Genomic DNA, 22265 nt, shown 5'->3' on the forward strand with positions numbered 1-22265 from the left:
ATAAAATGGAAAGGAAATGAAATCAATAAACAAGTATTGACAGGTAGACCAAAGTAGCTTGTACTTGAATGAGTTGAGTGATTTGACAAGTGACAAGTACAATGCCTTTATAGGATAGGCACACATACACTAAGCTAACACTAGGAATGAAAAGGAAAGATAGAAAACATGATGAAATGGAAATAAAATGGAAAGGAAATGAAAGCAATAAACAAGTGCTCACATGTAGACCAAAGTAGCTTGTACTTGAATGAGTTGAGTGATTCAACAAGTGACAAGTACAATGCCTTAATAGGATAGGCACACACACATTAAGTACAAAATGTATATGGGATAACTCCCAACATGACACGTGGCACTCCTAGACATTGAATATGGTGGCTCCCACCTAGTTGTAAGTGGGGTCACTTGTGGGCTTAACACACCTAGGTGAGGGGGGGTTAGGACTCTTTGGACCCTACTATGGCCATTTTATTAGTACTAATCCATTTCTTAATCCATAAACTCAAGCTAGGACTCACCAAAATGAACTCAACTTGACTCCATTTCCTAACACCCCCCCTTGGAGGAAAGGTAAGGGACTTCTGAAATGGAACCCAGATTAAGATCTATGATGGTCATCGGACTGTGCAATGTCAAAACTAAACATGGCTCCATGCAATCTCAGAGGCTAAAGTCTACACATGGTTCAGAGGTTGGACTGAGCAATCTCATGGATTTACATCCCAAACATGAGTTAGAGGCTCATGTCTTAGCATGGATGCATGACTGACTTAGAGTCTAGGAAACCAGAGCACCAACATCCTGGAACTCAAATGCTAGGCCTGATAGATAGACCCATCTAAGACCAATACAGAGTAGGTTCCCTCAATACATCCCCCCTTGGCTCTAGGAACTAATGAGGGACATGGAGCCACACACAAGAAAATAAACAAATGAATACATCATTTTAGGAGGACTATCCAAGGCAGAGAACCTTTATTGACTCAAGAAAACCATAACTCCAAAACATAATTGTGGTGATTTGAGTTGGTGATCTCTATCGTAGCTACAAGTTTTGATGCTGTAGCATTACGTAAAGCATTAGTGTTACATGGTAGTTCACCATGTAAGAAATACATAAGAAAAACACACTTTTTAACTGGAAAATGTCCCAACAGAAAAGAAGAGTGCAACCAAATAGCTTAACACAGCATAGAAATACCTAACACAAAGAATGAGAGATGATAACTTGCCTAATTCCCATATCCGATTTGTTGTATATGGTTAGGAAAACTTTGAACAAGTAGGTACAAAGGCTTGGGTCTTTCAAGGGAGCAATTATTGTTGCATCCAACATGTTAAGGGAGATTGGATGAGTGTTTTTTTTGGCAGCCCACATTATGCAAGACAAACTTGGATTCTCCAAATGCCTTGAATTTATCTAAAACCTTTAGACAATATTTTCTCCGATTGCTCCAAAATGTGAGCTACCCAAGAGAACCATTAGTTTCATAGTGATACAATAGGGGCTAAAAGGCCATCCCCTACAATGAGCTCATCACGCTATAATAAAGAATCAAGAGAACCATTAGTTTCATAGTAATACAGCAGGGGATTATAACTCACTGTTATCAAGTCATCAGCTAAAAGGCCATCCCCAACAATGAGCTCATCACACTACTTGTAGGATCCACCTAGCTTGGTGACTATGACAACAATCGTGGCCAATGGAAATTGGTTTCTTGATAAGATTCTTACAATTGTCTTTGTACTTGGCAAAAGAAGTTTCAGGGTAAAAATCAGGTTCAACAGCAAAGGTTGGAATCATATCTATATGAGTGGAAGGATCGAATGTGATAGTATAATCACTTGTTCCCACATCATTTTTGGGATTCCTCATGCAAACTGAGAAGTTCAACATACGTATACAATCACCAACATTTAAGGTATTGGTAACATCCACATAGTAAATTACATCTATGTGGAGGATAATGCTACCATGCCCCTTTCTATTAGCTAAGTCTACTTTAAGTGTCTTGGGGTAGTTCACATTTTGTAGCAAATATGTGCCATATTTTTTCATACCTTCCCTTCAAACACTCCATTTTTAATGGTTAGGTCTGGATAAGAAAGGTTCTAGAACTTGGCTCAATGCTATCTTCTCCTATCCAATTGTCAACACTCTAAGAAGGTGTAGCGCTGAAACTGAAAGAGCTAAGGTACAAATGTAGGGGGGTGTGGCAAGATTGTGGGTGGTGGTCGTGCCATCTGAGCAAAGATGGTAGATACCTGAGAGTCACTCTGTAAGCTAGCTGAGTCCAAAAAAGGTTTGGAAAGATCTATACACAATCAAGTTCGACAAGCCATAGAGAAGGAATGAGAGAAGGTAGAAGAACAAGTGCAAAGGATGAAAGAAACACCTTTGGGATTGAAGGAGAGCAAAAGAAGGTACTTACACACCCACTGGTGGTGCTAGAAAGAGGAGAGTCCGGGCTACAAGGTTGGTTATCAAATGTTCCAATGAAATTATACTCTTTTGTGCTACACTGTCTGTGACTAAGTTTTTCTTGTGTTCTTCTTTAGGAACTTCATGGAAGATGTGATGGGAAGAACAGATGGGGATGATATTGACTATTCATATGCTCTAGCTAGTTTATTGAAGTCAAGCGATGTCATTGGGATACTAAGGGACCCAAGACACAAGTGCCTACGTGTGCAAGTTGTTGAAGATATTGTGGATGCAAAGGAGATGCTTGCAGCTTGTGATACTGCCAATGTAAGTCGTGAAGCTTATGTCAAAGTGCAAATCATACTAGCCTAATCTATCGCTTAATGAGCATAAAGATCACAAACGATCAAACCAAATACAAAAAGCCATGGGGAGAGAGATAGGAAGTATGAAACACTCAATCTATTCCAATGTGCTATATTCAACCATACATGATAGGCCTCTTATATAGAGAGTACCCTTTGAATAGTCAACACCTGTGGGATCCTCTAATCCACATCTGTCCTTGTGGATATCCTTGATCCACATCACCACATCATGTAGTCCATGTCCTAGGGTGGCTACTTTAATACATTCCTTATCACATACCTTTGCCTTTAATCTATGTGCACATGGCACCATATCTCAACACCTCCCCTTGGTGCCATGATCCATTGGCTACCACAAGGTGGTCAAATGTGAGTTTAGATTCCATCACCTCCCCTTAGTGCATACTTTGCTGCTTAAGGTGATCAAGTGTGGTCTTTACATGCTTGGGTGCTTTCATAGCTACTCTCAGGTGGTCAGGTTTGATTTACAAATGTGTGGGCTAAAGGTGGCAAGGATGTTGCTTCTCAATACATGTTGTCGATGGTATTCTCTTCTTTGCTTGACGCATCACTACTCCATTTGGAGATGCTTGCCTTAGAGGAGAGGGTCATAGCGGGCTTTCCATTTTGCTGAAGCCGGTTGCAGAGGAGCTACTATAGAGCATGCATGGAGGCACGTAGGAGACAAGTCCTAGATGATAGGATTAAGACATTGGAGAATTATTGCTCACCTCAAGGGCAAGATCAACTAAGGCGCTTAGCACATGGGAAGAAATAGGATGGGAATGGGAAAAGGTGGTCCCAAGTGGTCCCATGCATATTTCTATCCTATTCCTCTCCCACCATGTGCTAACAAAAAAAGAACTAGGTATGGGTTTAAGAGGAAGAGGATACATGGCATCATTTCATATGTTTAAGAGGTGGGGACCTTGTGGGGACAAGGACACATGTCATCCTTCCATGTTATTGAATCCCTAAAAAAGGGGAACCCATTCTGGCTGCCAAGGTCTAGAGGCCATGGTCTAGGATGGGAGAAAAAGTGGCTACTCCCATTTTAAATCCATCCTAGACCACTTGGTGTAGGATGGGAGTAATGATGACAAAAATATTCCCATCCTAAACCCATGTTAGCCCCATCCATGTGCTAAGGCCCTAAGAAAGACAAGGAACAAATTGAGGACTGAGGCAAAAATCAAAGCGAGACAAGCAAGGATACACACAAGAGACTGGTGTGCAGGAAAAAGTGACAGGGCCAATGAAGCAATGCACAAGATTCTTTGAAAGAAGCACGCCAATGAATCCTTGGGCTCTCTACAGAAAGATGGGAGACTAGTGTAGTATCCGAATGAGATTATGGAACTTGTCACCTCCCACTTCCAAGCTGTTCTAGGGGAAACTGAGATCCTTTTAACCAAAAAACTCAGAGTGAGAGATTGTTGTAGATAGACAAGAATCAAGCAGGTCTCACCTTTTGACCGCTAATACCTAGACAGAGACCTTATACTCGAGGGGCTGAAAGAAGCAACTGATGTAATGGATAAAGGGAAAACTCTTGGAGAGGATGGTCTCCCCGTTGAGTTCTACCAAATCTTCTAGGACATTATGGCCTCATGCCTTCTGGAGCTTTGGAAAGATTCCAAAGCAAAAGGCGCACTGGATCCAAGAATCAACATAGGTATGATAAAGCTTATACCAAAAAAGGAGAGATAAAAAACTACTGGCCTTTGACCATGTTGAGCACCAGCTACAAGATTTTTGCCAAAGCTCTAGCTAATAGGCTAAAAATAAAGATGAAGTGGTGGATAAAAAAAGAACAGAAGGGATTCATCCAAGGACGACACATCTTAGAGGCTATCCTAACACTGTGGGAAGGACTAGAACTGGATGGGGAAACCCAACAAGATATCTGCTTTCTCAAGGTAGATTTTGGCAAAGCTTACAATAGGATGGAGTGGGGCTTCATCCTCTCCTCACTCCAAGATATGGGGGTAGGGCCCGGTTACATTTCCTACATTGAGCTTCTCCTCTATCAAGCCAAAGGTAAGATTGACATTAACAGCAAAAGCTCTTCTCCATTCATGCTCAAGAGATCTATAAGACAAGGCTGCCCTCTAGCTCCCCTTCTCTTTGCTATTGCAGTGGACTCATTGGGATGGCTCATCTAGGACAAGGTTGAGATGGTTCCCTAAAAGGAATTCAAGTCGAAGAGGGTAGGTGGATCAATTATCAAAAATTTGTGAATGACACCAACCTGACTCTACACAATGGTAGCCTATTAGTTAATGAAGTCTTGGAATGTCTTCACATTTTTTGCCTATCCTTAAGTTCTTAAATTAACCATGAGAAAATAGGTACGCATGGCACTAGGAACCCTCCTCCTCAACTTCTTCTAGAAAAAGGCTACAAAATCATAAAGGATGGAGAGATCTTCATACTGCTTGGCATCCTAATGGGCTTCAAATGCTCGATAAATGATCGGTGGGAATGGGTAATAGATAAAGTCAAGGATAAACTCATTAAGTCGCAAGGACTTCAGCCATCTCTGGCAAGGATGAATTTTATGCTTGATCACTACATCTATCCCTCTATCCTTTGCTTCATCTCCTATTGGAGCCTAACTAAGAAGAGTTTGGGAAAAATCAACAGTCACTTCCGCTCCTTTTGGGGGGGGAACGCCGACCACCATAAGATGGCCAAGTTCAAATGAAAAGCATGCACGTTGCCTAAGGAGGTAGGAGGGCTAAGGATATTGAACATAGAGAGATCAGCAGTAGCAAGGTTTATGAACCACTAGATAATCAAGTCAGTGCAAGACCCTGACCCAATCTGGGCAACTCTAACCATACGCAATCTAAAAAAATTGAAGCCCAAGAGATGCAGACACTGGAAGTAGATCCCTTTTGAGGTGACACTTCTGGGCAGTGAAACGTGTTTAGCCAAGGGTTTAGAAATGTGGAAGGGAATGTGGCAAGTGGAAGGGCTTTTCAAGGAAAAAGGGCATCTTTTGCAGTCAAGATTCAATTTGGTTCCCGATAATCTAGCCGAAGGCTCAGATAAGCAACAAGGACTTGAAAGGAGCCCTCAGGCTCAACAAGAAGGGGATACAAACTTGGGGAGGCTTATAGAACCAAGAACAGGACAAATGGCCAGAAGATGAAAATCTGATGACTAAATTCAGTCTCAACAAAATTGATCTGAGGATAATTCATAAGAGACAGGCGCTCTAGTCACAAGAAGCATGTCATGGATGGGAGGATGCCTCAGACTGTCCTTGAGGGAATTCATATGGGCTAGACAACACCAGTTAACTTCAATCCCAATTTGGGTAGAAGATCAAGAAGAAATACTAATGACACTCAACCTAAAATGGCATAGGAGAGATTCTTGGGGGCGTGGGTGAAGAGATTCAAAAAAGTATGGGACAAAAACATCTCTGAGAAGCAATCTTGCTTGCTTTGGCTAATCCTACACAAAGGATTTTGGACTGCTACTAAAAAATCTCATAGGATCAAACATGATGAGGATGGCATCTGCAAGCTATGTAGAAGTGCCTATGAGGACATTCCACACTTATTCCTCAATTGTAGATAGTCTAGAACATTATGGTCTTTAGCTCATATTCATCATGCCCGATTACTACTAAACTATTCTTATCTCCTCTTGGGAGACACCCCTAACATAGCTCTAACAAATTGGAACACCTTTCAAGCCTTGGCACTTTGGTCAATTTGGTTCTCTTGGTGTGCACAAGTTTTTAATGATAAATTTATTGATGCTGCTAATGTCTTCTTAAATTCATGTGTAGGAGCAAGTGACATTCTTCAAGGATCATTTTACAATGCAGACACAGATATAGGCATTCACTTAGAAAGAAGATGATCTTGCCGATGAAGAAAATAGCCTGGTGGAGCAGATACGACTACTTGCAGAGAAGGCCCAGAAACGACGACACTCGTCTCCTTACCTTCACATTCCAGGCACAATTGTCATCAAGGTGGTATCCCATGTGGTGCCGAAGACAAAGAAAATTGAAATACATCCCAAATCAGTTGACAGACTCTTAGATCTCAGAACGCGGTCCCCCCCATGTAGGGGAAGTTTTGTTGTTTTTGGAGATGTAAAAAACTTGTATATCTTCTTGACTTTATAATATAAACCCGCATTCTAGGCTAGCCTAGTAGGAAGCCATCCTAGATAATATACTTAGAAAAAAGGTAGATAAACCTTTTGAACCAAAAAATACAAAATATAGAATAAATGGAGAAGAAAAGAACCCAAGGCAATGATAGCGATATAATGTATAATATGAAAAAAAAGAGGATTCTCATCATCGATACATATAAATCATCACTCGCTTGAAGTTCTACTTTTCCTTTTTCTTTTATGGTAAGCAACTACTAAAAGTTCCTCTCCACCTTCACCAGATTGCTTATATGACTCTCAATGGCATCAATAGGTTTCAACATATGTTCTATCACCACATCCCATCTTTTAACCATGTCATCATGAAGGCAAGGAAGTTGTGTGGCCAATTGGCCACTGAGGGGGATACTGCTCACCTATAATGCTCCCCACTCACACCTCACTTTACATCAACTTGTTGAAGCCTTCTCATAGGCAGCATGGAGTAGGGTAGTGTAGAGATTTGATGGAGTGTTCTAGGATTGGTGATCTCTCGATCGCTATTTTATCTAGCACTTTGTTGGGGATGTTTTAATGCACACCTTGGAGCTATTTTACCTAGTACTTTGTGGATGAATAGAATCAAGGTTCTTGATGAGTGATTCCTACCTCATATTATTGTAGCTCTAGTTCACTTTAGAGGAAGGAGGCCCTCCATTTTTATAAGAGACCCTAGTTTAATAAACATGTGTGCTGAGCCTGTTTGGTTGTTAGAGGAAGTTTTTCTCTATGATATGTAGAAACTATCTCTACAAAGAATGCAAATACATTTGGTGGTGGTTTTGGAAGAGGTTCTAGTATTGGCACCCTAGTGTCGGGGGTAGTACTACTCTTGTTCCTATGGTCATCATGAACACAACCATGCCCTCTACAACAACTCCTAGTTTTGGAAAGACAAGGAATATTGATGAGATCTTGATGGGAAAAATGATCCCATATAGAAGATGGAGATTTAGATCCATCTAGTGGCTCGGAAGCTCTAGAAGATCCCAATGGGGGTGGATGCAAAGCTCACAAACATAAATGATGCATCAAGAAACGATATCTTTGCTATAGATCTAGAAAATCTTGAAGCATGGAAAGACAAAGTTCCCAAGCTCTTGGACTAATCATAGGGATGATGGTAGATTTTGGTATTACTCATATACAAATGGTAGATATGTTAGTCAAGGCATGGGTCATTTTGAAGGATTTGTATGAAATGGACAAGACATCCTAGATCATGATAGGATTAACATTGAAGGATTATTAATGCAAAAGGGAGGCTCATGCAACCACTGATTCGACAAGAGCCATAGTTGCAAATTCGGATCAACTACATTTGGTCAGGAACTCTATTGTTCAATCTCACTTGCAAATTCAATATACCTCTTCATCCTCATCCTTGTCATCTTCAACAACTCTCTATGTGCTCTCACTTGCCATAGCTTTCAAGTTTCCATCATCCTTTCTAAGCCCTTTGTCTCAATTGCGCCACTTTACTCCCATCACCCAGCCTCTTCGCCAGCCATCTTCCCTCTCTACTACCATATACATTGTCTTTGTCATCATGAAGAGTGCCTTAACCCGAAAAAAGAAAAAAAATGGAGCTCTTGTGTGTTGCCGCCACATCCGTTTGAAGACTTCTCTAGTGATGTCCTTAAAGGCATCCTAGAAGCCAACTTGTCTTCTGATGTTCATGCAGCTACCGTGGAAGGAAGTATACGATGAGGAGTTGGTGGAGGAGACCCTTGATTTATACAATGAGGAGCTGGTGGAGGAGATCCTTGATTCATACAATGAGGATGACCATAGCCTCATTATTGATGAAAAACATGTCAGGATTACCTCAAACTTGCTGAAGAGGACTTTTCGGTTGAAGCAACGCATCGCTCCTACAGAGTTGGCAGATGCCAAGTGGTGCGATGCTTACTTTGAAGATGGAAGTTACTCATCTTCACAATGGTACCTGATCAACAAGGCTGCCGATAATAGTTTCAAGGTCACTTACAGGTTCCTATCAAAGTTCATTGGATTAAAGAAGAGAGTAGGATATGTGCCAAGACAATATGTGGCTCTCATAGTTATTGTAATGTAGATGACCAAGTGATGGTTAGCTGATTCTCAATCTTTGAAAAAGCATTTGAGAACTAGTTGCGAGAAGTGGATAGGGGACATCCATTGCAAACTCAACCCACATCTTTGTATGTTGCACCATTGGCTGGGGTAATGGGATGAGTGCCTTGGCTAGGTACACTACCTCTCTCAAGTGACACCATGCAATGAAGAGCACAACAGGATGAGCAACGGCCAAGAAGTCAGGAGGAGCAAGGGGCAGGTGATCAAGAACAGGCCAAGGAGGAGTAGGAACAGGAGGTACCAAAGGAACATGCCAAGGATTAGGAGCAAGAAGAGCAGATCACTGAGTAGTAGGATGGAGAAAAGACCTAAAAGTCCAAGGGGAATAGTCCGAAGGACACCTTTGAGAACAAGATAACTCGGAGAGGAACAGTGCCAAGGGCACCTCTGAAGAACAATAATAGGATAATCTAGAGAAATAGCCAGCAGGGTACCTCTGAAGAACAATACAAGATAATCTGGAGGGGAAGGGCACCGCCAAGGACCAAGAAATGGAGGAGGGTGAGGAGGCAAGAGCATAAGACAACGGAGTAACACCAAGGACCAGAAAGTTTGAGATAGTGACACAAAGCCTCCACAAAAAGCCGAGCAACAGGAAAGTAGCTCATCATTGACTCCACTTGCTTTGCCTCCACCTCCTGCCCCTCTTCATAGTTGCATGCATGTGGAACCCTTTTCCCTAGACCCCCTTGTCAAAAAAGATGATCATTAGGATCGGGTTGCCACCACATAGAGCCAATGGCAAGTGCTCAAGGTGAATATGGTGCATGTGATGCAGGCCATGAATTTCTTGGCCAATCATTGGATCCCTCCCTAGGTACTCGAGCACAATCTGTTGCTACGAGCGAAGTACCAGGAGGAAGTGATAAGATTCTTTGAAGAGCAGATGCCAAGCCAAGGAGGATTTGACAGTTGAGTGCAAGTCACTGCAGGAGCAGTTGGAGGGCAAGAAGGTAGTTTATGATGAGTTGATTCAGGGCCACTCATAGTTGCAACAAGAATACAAGGATTGACGGAGCTGAGCATTCTCTTTTTGTAGCACTTCCACCTAATCTCGTTGAACTCCTAGACCAATTGTGTTTGCAAACTCTTACACTCGTTTTCAAAGGTCAATTGTTAAAAAGATGAGAGTTAGGTAGGTTTGAGATGTAGCATGTGCAAGATGGATATAATTGAATAGAACTTACTATGGCTCAATCCTTGTTTCATGGGCCATCGACTATAATCACATGGCCATTTTTGAAGCCCTTATAGCCCACTTTTAATTACCATGAACGCGATAGTACTCGCCACTCCGAATATGTTGCCCAAACATAGTAGATGAATCCCATGGGAAATAGCATGCGATGGTGGTTTCAAGGAAGAATGAAATGTGGCCCTCAAAAGGATCTCCATGGATTACTGCATTGGTGGCATTCACTTGTAAAGAGTAACTAGCTATACCTCGCTCACCACTCCCCTTGGGAACTACGGTGGCACCTTGTATATGGTAGAAGGAGTCTACCTCCATGTAGTTCCTATGTTGATCCACAAACACATGAGAGCATTGTAGTGATAACTTGCAAGAGGGGGTACATCACTTTGCCTATCATTTGATGCTGCATCTAACGTGGCATCATCTTGGACGTCTTTTCTTATGGATGAGTGTTTCATTGGTGGTTATGGAATCGACGCACATAATTTTCAAAAGCATTGCTTGTATGTCTCACTGCTCAATAAGTACAAACAGACAACGACCAATTAAAAAAGCTTGCTAATTAATTATGCATGAGCTGAGAAAGTCACATTTCAGGGAAATGTATGAGTTGACACTGAGTACAAACATAGGGACACAAAGTGCTTGTGGCAACCCAAAGAAAGAAACATGAAGGTATCCGATTGCACCGAGAATAAAGACGTTTTCATATCATGAAATAACATCAAAATCTGAAATACTTCGTGATGCAAATCGTAAACAAAATGGACTCTCTCTTCCAGTCCAAAGACATTTTACAGTATGCAAATTCACCCACAACATGGAACATTTCTTCTAGTCTACAAATGTGTTTCTGGATATGGATGCTGGGCCCCATACAAACAAAGGTCTACGCTACATACACAATAAAATGTGGAAATGCTAAAGTTCACAAAGTACTGGTGCGAATCAAAATGCCCATAGAATGCAAACACTCCTAGATGTGCTAGTGCACATGACAAACTAGTTTGCTTTTAAATCAAGTAGACATTGTGTATAAGCAGCCAGGAACAGTAAGTGCACAATCAATGATTCCTAAAGTAAAGCCTACAAATGATGTGTTGAGTCAAGATGAAACAAGGTGAATGATATTTAATCATTCATAAGACTTGCCCAAGATTAAAAAAGCAAACAAAAAGGAATCCACTGGAAATGGTGTGGAGGAAGACTGTAGGAGACAAAGGGGGGAGAGAGAGAGAGAGAGAGAGAGAAAGTCAACCACTTTAAAGTCTGCATTCAAGTCCAATGAAGAAGAGAAGCCACATATCAACATATTGTCCAATAGGAAAAATGCACTTTCAAAATTTCTAAAATGCCTAATTCTTGCTTTGCCCAAATTGCATCGTTGCTAAGGCTAGCCCAAGGGGTAGGCCAAAAAGCGACAACATAGCGACTTCTTTGTCGTCTTGCCTCTGGTCGAGACTCGAGTCACTGAATGGAGTTGTTCTTTTGTGTTGCCTCAAAGTTCCAATCCCATTGTCACAAGCAACAATGCCAGAATGCATTGGAGGGGGCTGCAAATAAGAGAGAAGTTACATGAGTGTTCCAGTGATTACTCCACCGGATGCTAATGACAACAAATATGGGGTGGGAGGTCTCATGATGAGGGAAAAAAATTTTGCCATAACCTTCTTGATCCTCCTTTATGGGTTGTTTGCCGTTCCCAATATCCAGTCGAGAGGTGGTCAATGTGATAGGGGTGGACAAATCTGCACGCACACATTTCATGTCCTGATGCCACGATCCGACACAATACAATGAACTAATAAAATAGTGTGCATGCAATTGCTCACTAAGGTTGGGTCTATTATCGGGGTTGGACACAATGCAGTCATAACCCAACCTTGCATCCATACAACAAAATTGTCATTCAAGCAGACAATATAAACAAGCAAAATCACATTACAAAGTGCGAGGGAAGACAGAGATCCTTTACACCAAGATTACCATCGAAGGTATCTACTTCAATCTTCACCTCCCTTTCCAGAGTTGGCTAGAGACTCCCCAGTAGTAGGTAGATCCTCCATAGAGCAATCCCAATTTGCAACCTCTTCTTCAATTTCAGGAGGACATCGTTCACCTGGCAAAGCAAAGACAAAGCAACATCAGTGTTCCATCCGCAACGATATCTCAGTCAAAGCACACATTGCAAATTATCTCACAACCTTGTGTTGGATCAACTATTGGATTGGAGGGTAGAGTCAAATTGCATGACGTCGTATCAAGTGCGTGCATTGGATCATCAAGGAATGAAGGAAGGAAAAAATGAAAGTAGATGTATGCACATTAGGGACAAGGTACCGTGTTCAAAGTTCAAACTGCCACTGCCCATCGATTCAGAAGCCATGATTAAAATGTAGGGTGCACTCACTATTGTAAATGAAAGGCAGAACCAAACGATATAGGACTGCACAGGGGGTACTCCACTTATATAACCACAACCACCTACAACATTCATAGTCACTGGAAGCACAAGTGCCTAGAAACGCCACCAAAATAGAAAACAATTGCACAACACCATCGGTTTCGCAAGGAGAACCATTGTAGCATGCACAAAAGCAGATCACTGCAGCTCCAGAGCGGTGCCCAAGCTAACAACTCTATGCGCAGAAGCATGATGCCATGCATTCTGAGCAACAATGTGGGAGCGATGGCTTCCAATCCAAGTGGCTAGAGGAAGATCCCCACCTTTCAAAGATGATGGCATGTTAGATGCACCCCCAAAATCTTCAAAGGGTTATAAAAAATGCATCGACGCATAGCAAGCATACCAAGTCAACAGAAGGGAAACCTTCCCTCTATGGATTCGTATTGCCTCCGCGAAGTAAGCTCTCCACGCAAAAAGTCCAGGGATATTGGAGCGATGCAGCAACCTCCTCAATACATTCCGTAAAGCACACTCGATCATCGAAAAGGTAGAAGCCTCTACCACCAAAACCAACTTTCATCTCTCAGCATGCCTTCTCCTTGGTTTGTAAAGTCTTCTCCACGAGATGCATGGATTGCATGACAATACGCCCACTGCATGAGATGACGACCACTACAATGGGACACGTAGCATGCAAAGACAACAAATCCAAATGTGGCACATGTAACAATATGCAAGCAGAAGATGGTGAACGAGATCAACAAACACTATGTGACATGGCCCACCAATCAAAAATCCCCTTGGTGACAGTTTATGTGAAGAGGAACAATGGAGGAGGGAAAACCAAGTGGCAACAACACGTTGCCAAGACACACACATGGAGCAGGCCAAAAAGAAAAACATGCCTGTAAAAGATTTAATTTTAGGGAATCTGGGGGACATCTGGCTCCCAAAATTAATTTAATTAATTAGTTTCTCAATGACCTAGATTAAGCTAAGTTAGTAATCAATTAACCTAAGCTCCCTCTGTTTCCCCCCTTCGTCGTCGTCACTTAGACACCTCTCCCTCATCGCCCCTCTCGCTCTATATGCCTCACTCACCCTCTCCTCTCTTAGACTCTCCCTCGCTTCGTGCCTAGCTCACCCTCTTCCCCTCTTAACCTCTCCCTCTTGCTCCCTCACCTTTTCCCTCACTCCCTCTCCGTCAGTGCTCACTCGCTCTACTTCTCCATCTTGTTTCTCCCTTTCCTTGCATGTCTACTGGTCTACCTCTGCATCGCCCAGCCTCACTCCCCCTTCCTCCCTCAACATTGTTCAGCCTCACTCCCCCTTCCTCCCTCTCCCTCCCCTGTCTCACTCCTTTCGTCCCACAAGTTTGAGTGATGTTGAGCAGTTTAGAGCAAGGACTCAAATGTCACTCTATCACCAGCCTAAGCAGGGTGGGGAACACCCTTGGCTCAACCCCCCCTTCCTCCCATGTCCCTTACTTTGCTCCCTCTCCTCTCTACCCCCCCTTTCCTCCCACTCCCCTTACTCCACTTCCCCTCCTCTTTGGCCAATGATTGGTATTCGCTGAAGGAGCTCAGGCTTAGGCTTCAGGCTTAGGCTAGGCTTAGGCTCAAGAGTTTGGAATGTAGAGAGCCAGAGATATTTACTTGGGAGGGAGATATTAACCTAGGGCATATATTCCTTAGCGAGATCTTTCCTGCATGATAGCGACATTAGCGTTAAGGGATTCCTTACGTTAAGGAGGCAAGGGTTAATTACGGGCTTATACTGTCTCTAATGCTTAGCCTAATTTTGAGAGGGGAGGGAGAGGCTAACTAATTAATTTAATTTCCCATTATTCACTAACAAGGGGACACACCAATAATAATGTTATGGGGGCAGTTTGAGAAAAAGGGTTCAAAGAATCAATTTGTGCAATGCAAGATGAATAGGGTGCAGGTGATGAGTTGGTCACATCAGTCGTTGCCTGTCACCTCTCTAAAACTATGGGCATTGCACCGGGTATTCCTCCAGATTATGATGATAGAGTGGCAAAATTTCTTTTTCATTTAATTGCAGGCATGACTCAGCATGAGGCTCTTCATTTGCAATGCCCAATCCCTGTTGAGGACGTCCGATGTATTGTAATGGGGATGGCTAGAGACAAATCGCTAGGACCAGATGGGATTCCAATCGAAGTTTTCCAAACTTACTAAAAAGTGTGTGGGACTGATCTTACCCAGCTGCTTAATCATTGTTGCAAAGTTGGATCTCTTCCGCCCTCCATTAATCGATGGGTAATCAAGCTGATTTCAAAATCTACCGCTCATGATGTGGAATTCAGTTTACAAAAGTTTTGGCGACTCCTATCGGTTTATTCTAGCCCGTCTCATCCATCCTCAGCAGTATGGTTTCATTCAAGGGTGAAACATTCACGATGCTATCTTGAAAATGCTTCTGTCCATTGACTTTGCCTTCACCCATAATCAACGGTTTTTGATGCTGAATCTGGACCTTGAAAAGGCTTATGATTGCGTCAATTGGGCCTTCATTCTCAAGGTTATGCAACACATGGGATTAGTGAGGGATTTTGCCGCTCAACACAAATACTAGTTTCTCATGCATCGGCTATTGTTTCTATCAATGGCTATTCGTATGATTCTTTCCCTCTTAAGCAATCTATTTGGCAAGGGTGCCCTTTTGTGCCCCTTTACTTGCTATTATTACAGATCCCTTGCTCAGGATGCTCGATTTTCATCAGTCACGAGGGTCAATCAGAGGTCTCCCTCTCTCGCAGGGAGTTTGCTTCTCTTTTCAAATTTTTGTAGACGATACTTCACAATTTTTGTTGGCCGATAAGGACAATCTTGAGGCGCTGCTGGCAGTTTGCTCGGAATTCGCTTATGTGTCGGACTCCAAAGTTAATACTAGTAAATCCAAGTGGTTTATTTACATTGAGATGCTGCTCCTGATTGGCTGGCTTCATATGAGTTTGATTGCATACCGTTTGGTTGGTTGTTCGTTAAGTGTCGGGATTACTATGAAACATCATCTTCACTGGCTACTTCAAAAAGTGCAGAGGAAATTCCATAAGTGGAGGGAGAAAAAGCTCTCTCTACTAGACTGGTTACAATCCTGAAGCACATTCTTTCACCTACTATGGTTTATGTTTCTTCTGTTCTGCCTTTTTCGAGCCATGGTCTTATGATAGTGGAACGGATGACTAGAGATTTTGTCTGGTATTCTAGGTGGCACTCGTTTGCTTGGGATCTTGCTATCACACCCAAAGAACTAGGTGGCATGGGGATTCAATCCTTCAAGGTCATGTGTGACAAGTTATGCTGTAGTGGCTATTGTGTCTTCATTCAGCGCAACCCTGGGCTATTGTAGCGAGATTTTAGATCGAGGAGGCTAGGTCTCTGGGTATTTTGCATGGTTCGGCTTCTTGGCAACAGTTACTTACATCACTGCTCACAATTAAGTTGCCTCAGTCTGAGGTGCTTCATAAGCTTGTCTCACTGTGGAAGCAAACCCTTGAAGGTTCAAAGTGGCAGGGCACTCAACGTATTACCGGTGACGGTTCATTGGGGCCTAATTATTGGTTATCAAGGGATCCTTTTCGTAATTTTATTATGCCCATTCAGCTAACGCCTCGTCTCTGTAAGTCCATTAATCAGAAGGGGATTACTTCATGGCGGCAACTTTGGTGTTCGAGGTTTCACCATTCGAGGCCCCTTGAGGATGTCGCTACAAAGTTCCACCTCTCTGCAGGTAAAGCTGATTTTGTTAGGGCCACTCTATCTCAGTTGAAAGACGGTTGGCCAACAAGCCCATTGTTTGTTCCAAGCATGGATTTTGTATATTGGGTTACTCCTGAAGGCAAACCAATCTCCAAGCTTCAGTCGCGCCATTTCATACATGTTCAAGATTTCAATATCCTGGTGCTTGCATGAGTTCCTTGGCGAAAATGGGTGCCTTTTGACTTCGTGGATATATGGGCTTGTTGGTTGTCTCGAGTCTGGCTCTCGATGCCTTCCAATCGGTTGAATTTTTTGTTATGGTGTGTAATTGTTGTTAAGCTTTCTACCAAAGACCGTGTAAGCAAATGGAAGCATATTCAACCGACTCGTTCTATGTGTCGGGTGGCCATGGAGGATCACTTTCATCTTTTTGGGGGTTGTCATGCAGTATGTCCTTTGTGGAGTTAGATCCAGATTTGGGTGTGTTAGTGCAAGTTTAATGGTCCCTTTTAAGTGGAAGCAAGCTTTGCTAGGGGATTGAGGTCGGTTGATTGCTGCTGAGCAATTGTCTATTTGGCAAATTATTTGTGCATGCATCCTCCAAGACATCTAGCAGAGTCAGAATTTATTGATCTTCAATCGTGGATACAATCTGTTGGAGGTTCAATAGGGTATTGTTGATGTTTTAGAAGTTTAAAGTCGAACCTCAGAGTCCATTGCCATGTCAAGTCGTCGTGCTTTGAAAGCTAAGCTCTAATGCTGTAATTTTCACAATTTCTTATTATAATAAATTTACTTTTTTTGCCCAAAAAAAACAAAAAAGGTGAATTAAATTCAGTGGGCCTGCCCTAGTGTGTTGCTTGGATGGAGAGAACATCCTACGAATCAAATCTATGTGTAAAGGAGGAAGTGGTCAGACCAATAGATAAAATTTCTCCCTTTTTGTGTGTTTGTGTTGTTTGCGTTGGTCCAAATATGATGGATTGCGGATCCATAGATCATCGTAGGCCCGTTTATGATTTGATGCATGTCATGGTGGAGCATGTACTCTGTTTGCGGAGGAGCTGCTGAGGTCAATGTTGAAGTCCCCGATCACGTATCTTGTAACCGAATATGGAAGGAGCTGCATTGAGTTTTCCAAGGCATGAAGCAATGTGTTTGTTCTTGTATTTGGTGATTTGTACGTGTTAAGGACCACGATTTCACTTTGATGGGGTTGTTTGAACATTATCAGCAAGATGCGTCACCCATAATTGTAAAGGAGTTTCATGTCGCTTTTGTAGTATGTGGCAAGGCCGATGTTGTCATGGAGGTGCATGTGTAGTAGCGGTGCGATAGAAGTTGGTGAACTACAGGCACAGGATTGTAGCGCTTAGCATGCTCTTGTTACTCCTGATGTCTTTTGCATGATGTACAAGCGATCTTGTATTAAGAGTTTGTATGGTTCTAGTGGTGGGCTTTTCTTTTGCGATGTTTCTTTGTTCGAATGGCCACCATCAGGTTTGCCTTAGCCTTGAAATTTCTTGTTGCACCATTGAGTCAACTTTGATATGTTTTTGTTCCAGCTTCAATAGTAGAAAGAGGTTGGTGGGTCGCGCACACGTGAGAGAGCAGTATAAGCCTGCCCATGTGCTCTTATGTTTGATGGATTGAAGGCGGTCACTCCATTGTAAGCCCTTGTGAGCGATGCATTGTCCTGGTATCAAGGAGATCCACGGGATGGAGTGTGGCAAGGAGGAACTTATCACGCACGCGTGTCACATAGCACAATACAAATCCACCTGGTTCGTTTTAAAGGACATCAACATTAGCAGAACAAAATGAACGCACATTACTTGATGGTCAAGACACATTTGAACACACCTACATTTGGTTGGGTCTCCTTGCAGCAGTCGAGCTGCACATCTAAAGAATTTGCATTGTCTACATAGCACGACCCTCCATTAGATTCTTCAATTCTGAAAACCATCACGCCCTTCGGCAATGTTAGCAAGTGCGCACCCAAAGGAATTCGAGGAAATAAGGAACGAGCAAATGAAGGGATCGAAGAAAAGAATTGAGAATATGAAAAGCTGAGATGAATAGAAGAAGATTGTATTTCTCAGTCGATCTGTCGGGTACTACCTTTTCCAAAGGTCCCACTCCCAGTATCCATTGACTCTGCTGCTCCCTCGCACCCAACCATCAACCAAACGAGACTGTAATGCCACAATCGGACTCTTCTGCTCAACAAACTCTTGAGGTCGATGGAGGTAGCCCCAATGTTTCTCCATTATTTATAGAGGTGTGCGCGCCAAAACTTTCCAAATTCAAATGGGAGTCCTGTTGCACACCATTGGGGCTTGCGAAAAACGGACTAGCACACAATGACCACATCGTTAGCAACGGGCAAATCAAATATCTCGAGTGAATAATAAAGAATTTCAGGGAAAAAGTGAAGCCCATTTCGTTTCTCTCGAAATGGTTTCATTACTATGACCTGTCCCTCCACCAAGGCGAAAAAATGTTATGCGGGCGTACTCGGAATTGAGAGTTTTACTGCCATCGAAGCGAAGAGAAAATGAAGGCAATTAATAATTAATAATGGTTGATACTTTTCTAGGGTTCTAGAGGCTTCTACGCACCGCCTTATCCCCCACCGCTGCCCTATTTTCGTGCCCCCTGCTGCCTGCCTTCGCTTGCTCTCCTCGGTAAGCGGCCTTGCCTTCCAAGCTCCCCTTGATCAATTTGTCGCCTATTTCCCCTGCTCCACGGTCTTGTTCTTGGCTTTAATCGATGTGTATGGCCATGTGTGTTGCGTTTCGTTTGTGACAGGTTTCATGTCTTTGGAGCGCTGTTGAAGGTACGCTTTGACAGCGGCAGAGGAGCTGACCTCTCGCTCTTGAACATAGCACAGCGTCTTCTGTAGTAATATATATGTGTGTGTGTGAGAGAGAGAGAGAGGGAGAGAGAGTGAGAGAGAGAGAGAGAGTATGTTCTCTGCATAGTTTGCAGTTTGTGTATTGAGGAGCTAGATGCCAGTCGAAGGCGGCCTCCTCCTTCAGTAGGCCTTTTAGGCTATGTTGCAATCGTAGCGATGTAGTCCTTTGCTATCTGTAACCGCTCGGCTGACTTTTTGAGATGACATTACTTGTTTTTAAGTGGTGGTTGTGTTTGTTGGCCGGGACGAAGTAAACTTTCTTTGATAGCAGTTTGCCCGTGTGCCTGCTTGGACTTGTGTGTCTGAACATAGATTGTTATTGTATTTTGCATCCGTAATCAGGCGCTGATACTGTTGCATTTGCAGAATTTGAATGTTTACTTTCTGGCAACACTGGCAGGTATTGGAAGGTCTTTTCTATCGCCTGTGAAGGCTGAGCTTCAATCCTCTTACGTTGGCAATATCCCGAAGATGAGGCCAGCAGCTGAAATTAGCCTTACATCTCAATTTTTATGTCAGGTTTCTGCAATGAATGCGTTAACTTCGTTGACCAATGAGAATGCAAGGCACATTCTGGACCAAAGCGCAAAAGGTGTTTTATCCCGGGGTTCGGCAAGGCTCTCAGGTTTCAAATATGGAAGGAGTTTTGTTTCATCTGGCGGGCAAAACTTCAGTCTTAATGCGACGGGGAAGGCGTCTCTCTTGAACTTGTACAAGCTCAATATCAACGAGGATGGACAGGCAGCAGCCCCTAAGGCGTGGTCGAAGAGGAACTTTTCAGTAAGTAACAGTCTACAGAGTCGACCCTACTTTTGTTAATGTTTATTTGTTGTACGTTGACTTGAACGTATTCGACTCGGTGAAGGCGAATGCAGGGCAAGATCCAGGGTATTCCTCCCCTGATCGCCCAAATTACGAGCGGCCCACATACGAGCGGCCAACTTACGACACTGTACCGAGAAGAACTCCTGACCTGGAAGCACGGATGCGTATGAAGGCCAATAGAAGAGAAGCTATTGAGGCAAGGCATGCCATGGAGCAAGAAGATTATGTGCCGGATTTGACGAATATGCTTACAAAGGGAGCGCCGAAGACATATCAAGGCATTGTGAGGGATGTGATCAGTGTAGGCTATTTTGTCACAATGCCCAATTCCAACAAAGAGGGTTTTCTCCCTGGAAAAGATATAGGAATTGTGGGTAGTACGGCTGCCCTGGAGAAAGTTTGGAAGGCGGGGGATGAGGTCACTGTTCGGATTGTTCCTTGTAGGGATCCCGGGGCTCGTCATCTACTTTCCGTACACGTAGCACCACCAAATGAGCAACCACATGGGATAGCGCCTCGCAAGCGAACAGAAAATGAGGGGAGATAATGTGCAAATAAGATTGTCCTATCTGGTCTTGGTTCTTCACGAACTTATCTTACATCACGAACTTATCTTACACCACGAATGTATATGCTGGTACTGATCTTATGTGACGACTATATGTGCTGTTTTTGCTTGAAAGTGCCTGGTGTTACTCCAATGTTTTCCAATTTGTGAAGTCTGATGCACTATGGCCTTGTTGATAGCTTTACATGAGCCATATTTTACGGAATCTCGGAAGATCTGCATGTGCAATTGTGGGCCATCAGGTGGAAGATCTGTATTTGCAATTGTGGGCTATCAGGCGTCAGTTGGACTTCCTGGTCTGTAAACCGTATATTGTACTTGTTTTCATTTTTAGTCCTAATCTTGGAATAGGCGTTGGGTCAATATCTCCTCGCTTGTAGTGCTCAATGTGTGCGCTTCACTGAGATATATTCTCGTCACAGTAGCTTGCACTTCAAATTCAGTTGGCTCAGCTGTGCCATAGCCTTCCCACTTCCCAAAGCCTGCATGAGTCATTTTGTCAATGTGTTTTTTTTAAATTTGTATCTAGGCCTAGGATTTAATATCCCATTCCCATTAACTTTTGTTAATAACTGCTGTTAATTTTGTAACTAGGCTGCTTTTCTATGTAAACTATACATTTATACCTTCAGGCAGGCCAGCCATTTATAACTAGCCAAGACTTGTGCTAGGAGAAGATTTACTTGCTATCAAAATACTGAAATGGATATTAGATTGAAAACACCCTTGGGAACAGTACAATTCTTTTTAAATTGTTTGGTTAGAAAGAGAGATTTTTTAAATACAATCTGCGTTTGGCATACTTAAACAGTCAATCTAATGGTTTTTGACGTTGCCTTAGCTGGTCTTTAGTATAACATGCTGTGGACGTAATGAGAAATGTCGATGGTTTGCAATAGAGTACGGGACAAATGAAAGTAGCTTTTACTTCTGTTTAAAACGTGGGCCTTAAATAGCTCTCCCCCCCCCCCCCCCGCCCTTAACGAAAAATGGTATTAGTGAAACGGGGGGAAAAGGGGAGGGGGGAAAGAAGGTATAAATGGGGGGAAATATGATTTCCACGAACCCGACTTTCTCGGCTTTTCTACACCACCTCTTCGCCTATAAACCGATGTACCTCTGTCTCTTGCTGCGTTCCGCAATCTGCACCTTCCCTCTCTGTGTCGACTGTCTTGTGTGATCTGTGTCCCTCCCTATGGAAGCTATTAGAGCTTCCATTAGAGCTGACCCTCCCTTCCTGCATGGCGGATCTCCTTGCATTCGCTTGCCTCTGCCGCAATCTGCCTCCAGCCATGATTTCCGGACCTCCGTCTCAGCTGTTAGTCCATCCCAGATGCAGTGATCTGTCTTCTGCGGTCTGTGTCCCTCCGGATCTCCGTCTCAGCAGTTAGTCCACCCCAGATGCAGCGATCTGCATCTGCCCCCCCCCCCCCTCCTCTCTCTCTCTCTCTCTCTCTCTCTCTCTCTCTTTCTCTCTCTCTCTCTACCTAATGGGTCACACTTTTCACTTTTCAAAAATCTCT

General features: G+C 43.1%; 1 protein-coding gene across 1 annotated transcript; it reads left to right on the forward strand.

Moving 5' to 3' along the window:
- Positions 1-8659: 8659 nt before the first annotated feature.
- Positions 8660-21105, forward strand: LOC147892361 (uncharacterized). The gene is made up of 5 exons (XM_087387351.1): positions 8660-8962; positions 19040-19119; positions 19244-19271; positions 19716-20129; positions 20215-21105. Exons 1-5 carry the CDS (start codon positions 8660-8662, stop codon positions 20719-20721), a joined length of 1332 nt encoding a protein of 443 aa, XP_087243477.1. The 3' UTR covers positions 20722-21105.
- The last annotated feature ends 1160 nt before the right edge of the window (positions 21106-22265 follow it).

Source organism: Dipteris shenzhenensis, chromosome 16 (assembly GCF_047967505.1).
Source record: "Dipteris shenzhenensis isolate YYH24624 ecotype China chromosome 16, Dip_SZ_1.0, whole genome shotgun sequence".
In the NCBI taxonomy this organism is placed as follows: domain Eukaryota; kingdom Viridiplantae; phylum Streptophyta; class Polypodiopsida; order Gleicheniales; family Dipteridaceae; genus Dipteris; species Dipteris shenzhenensis.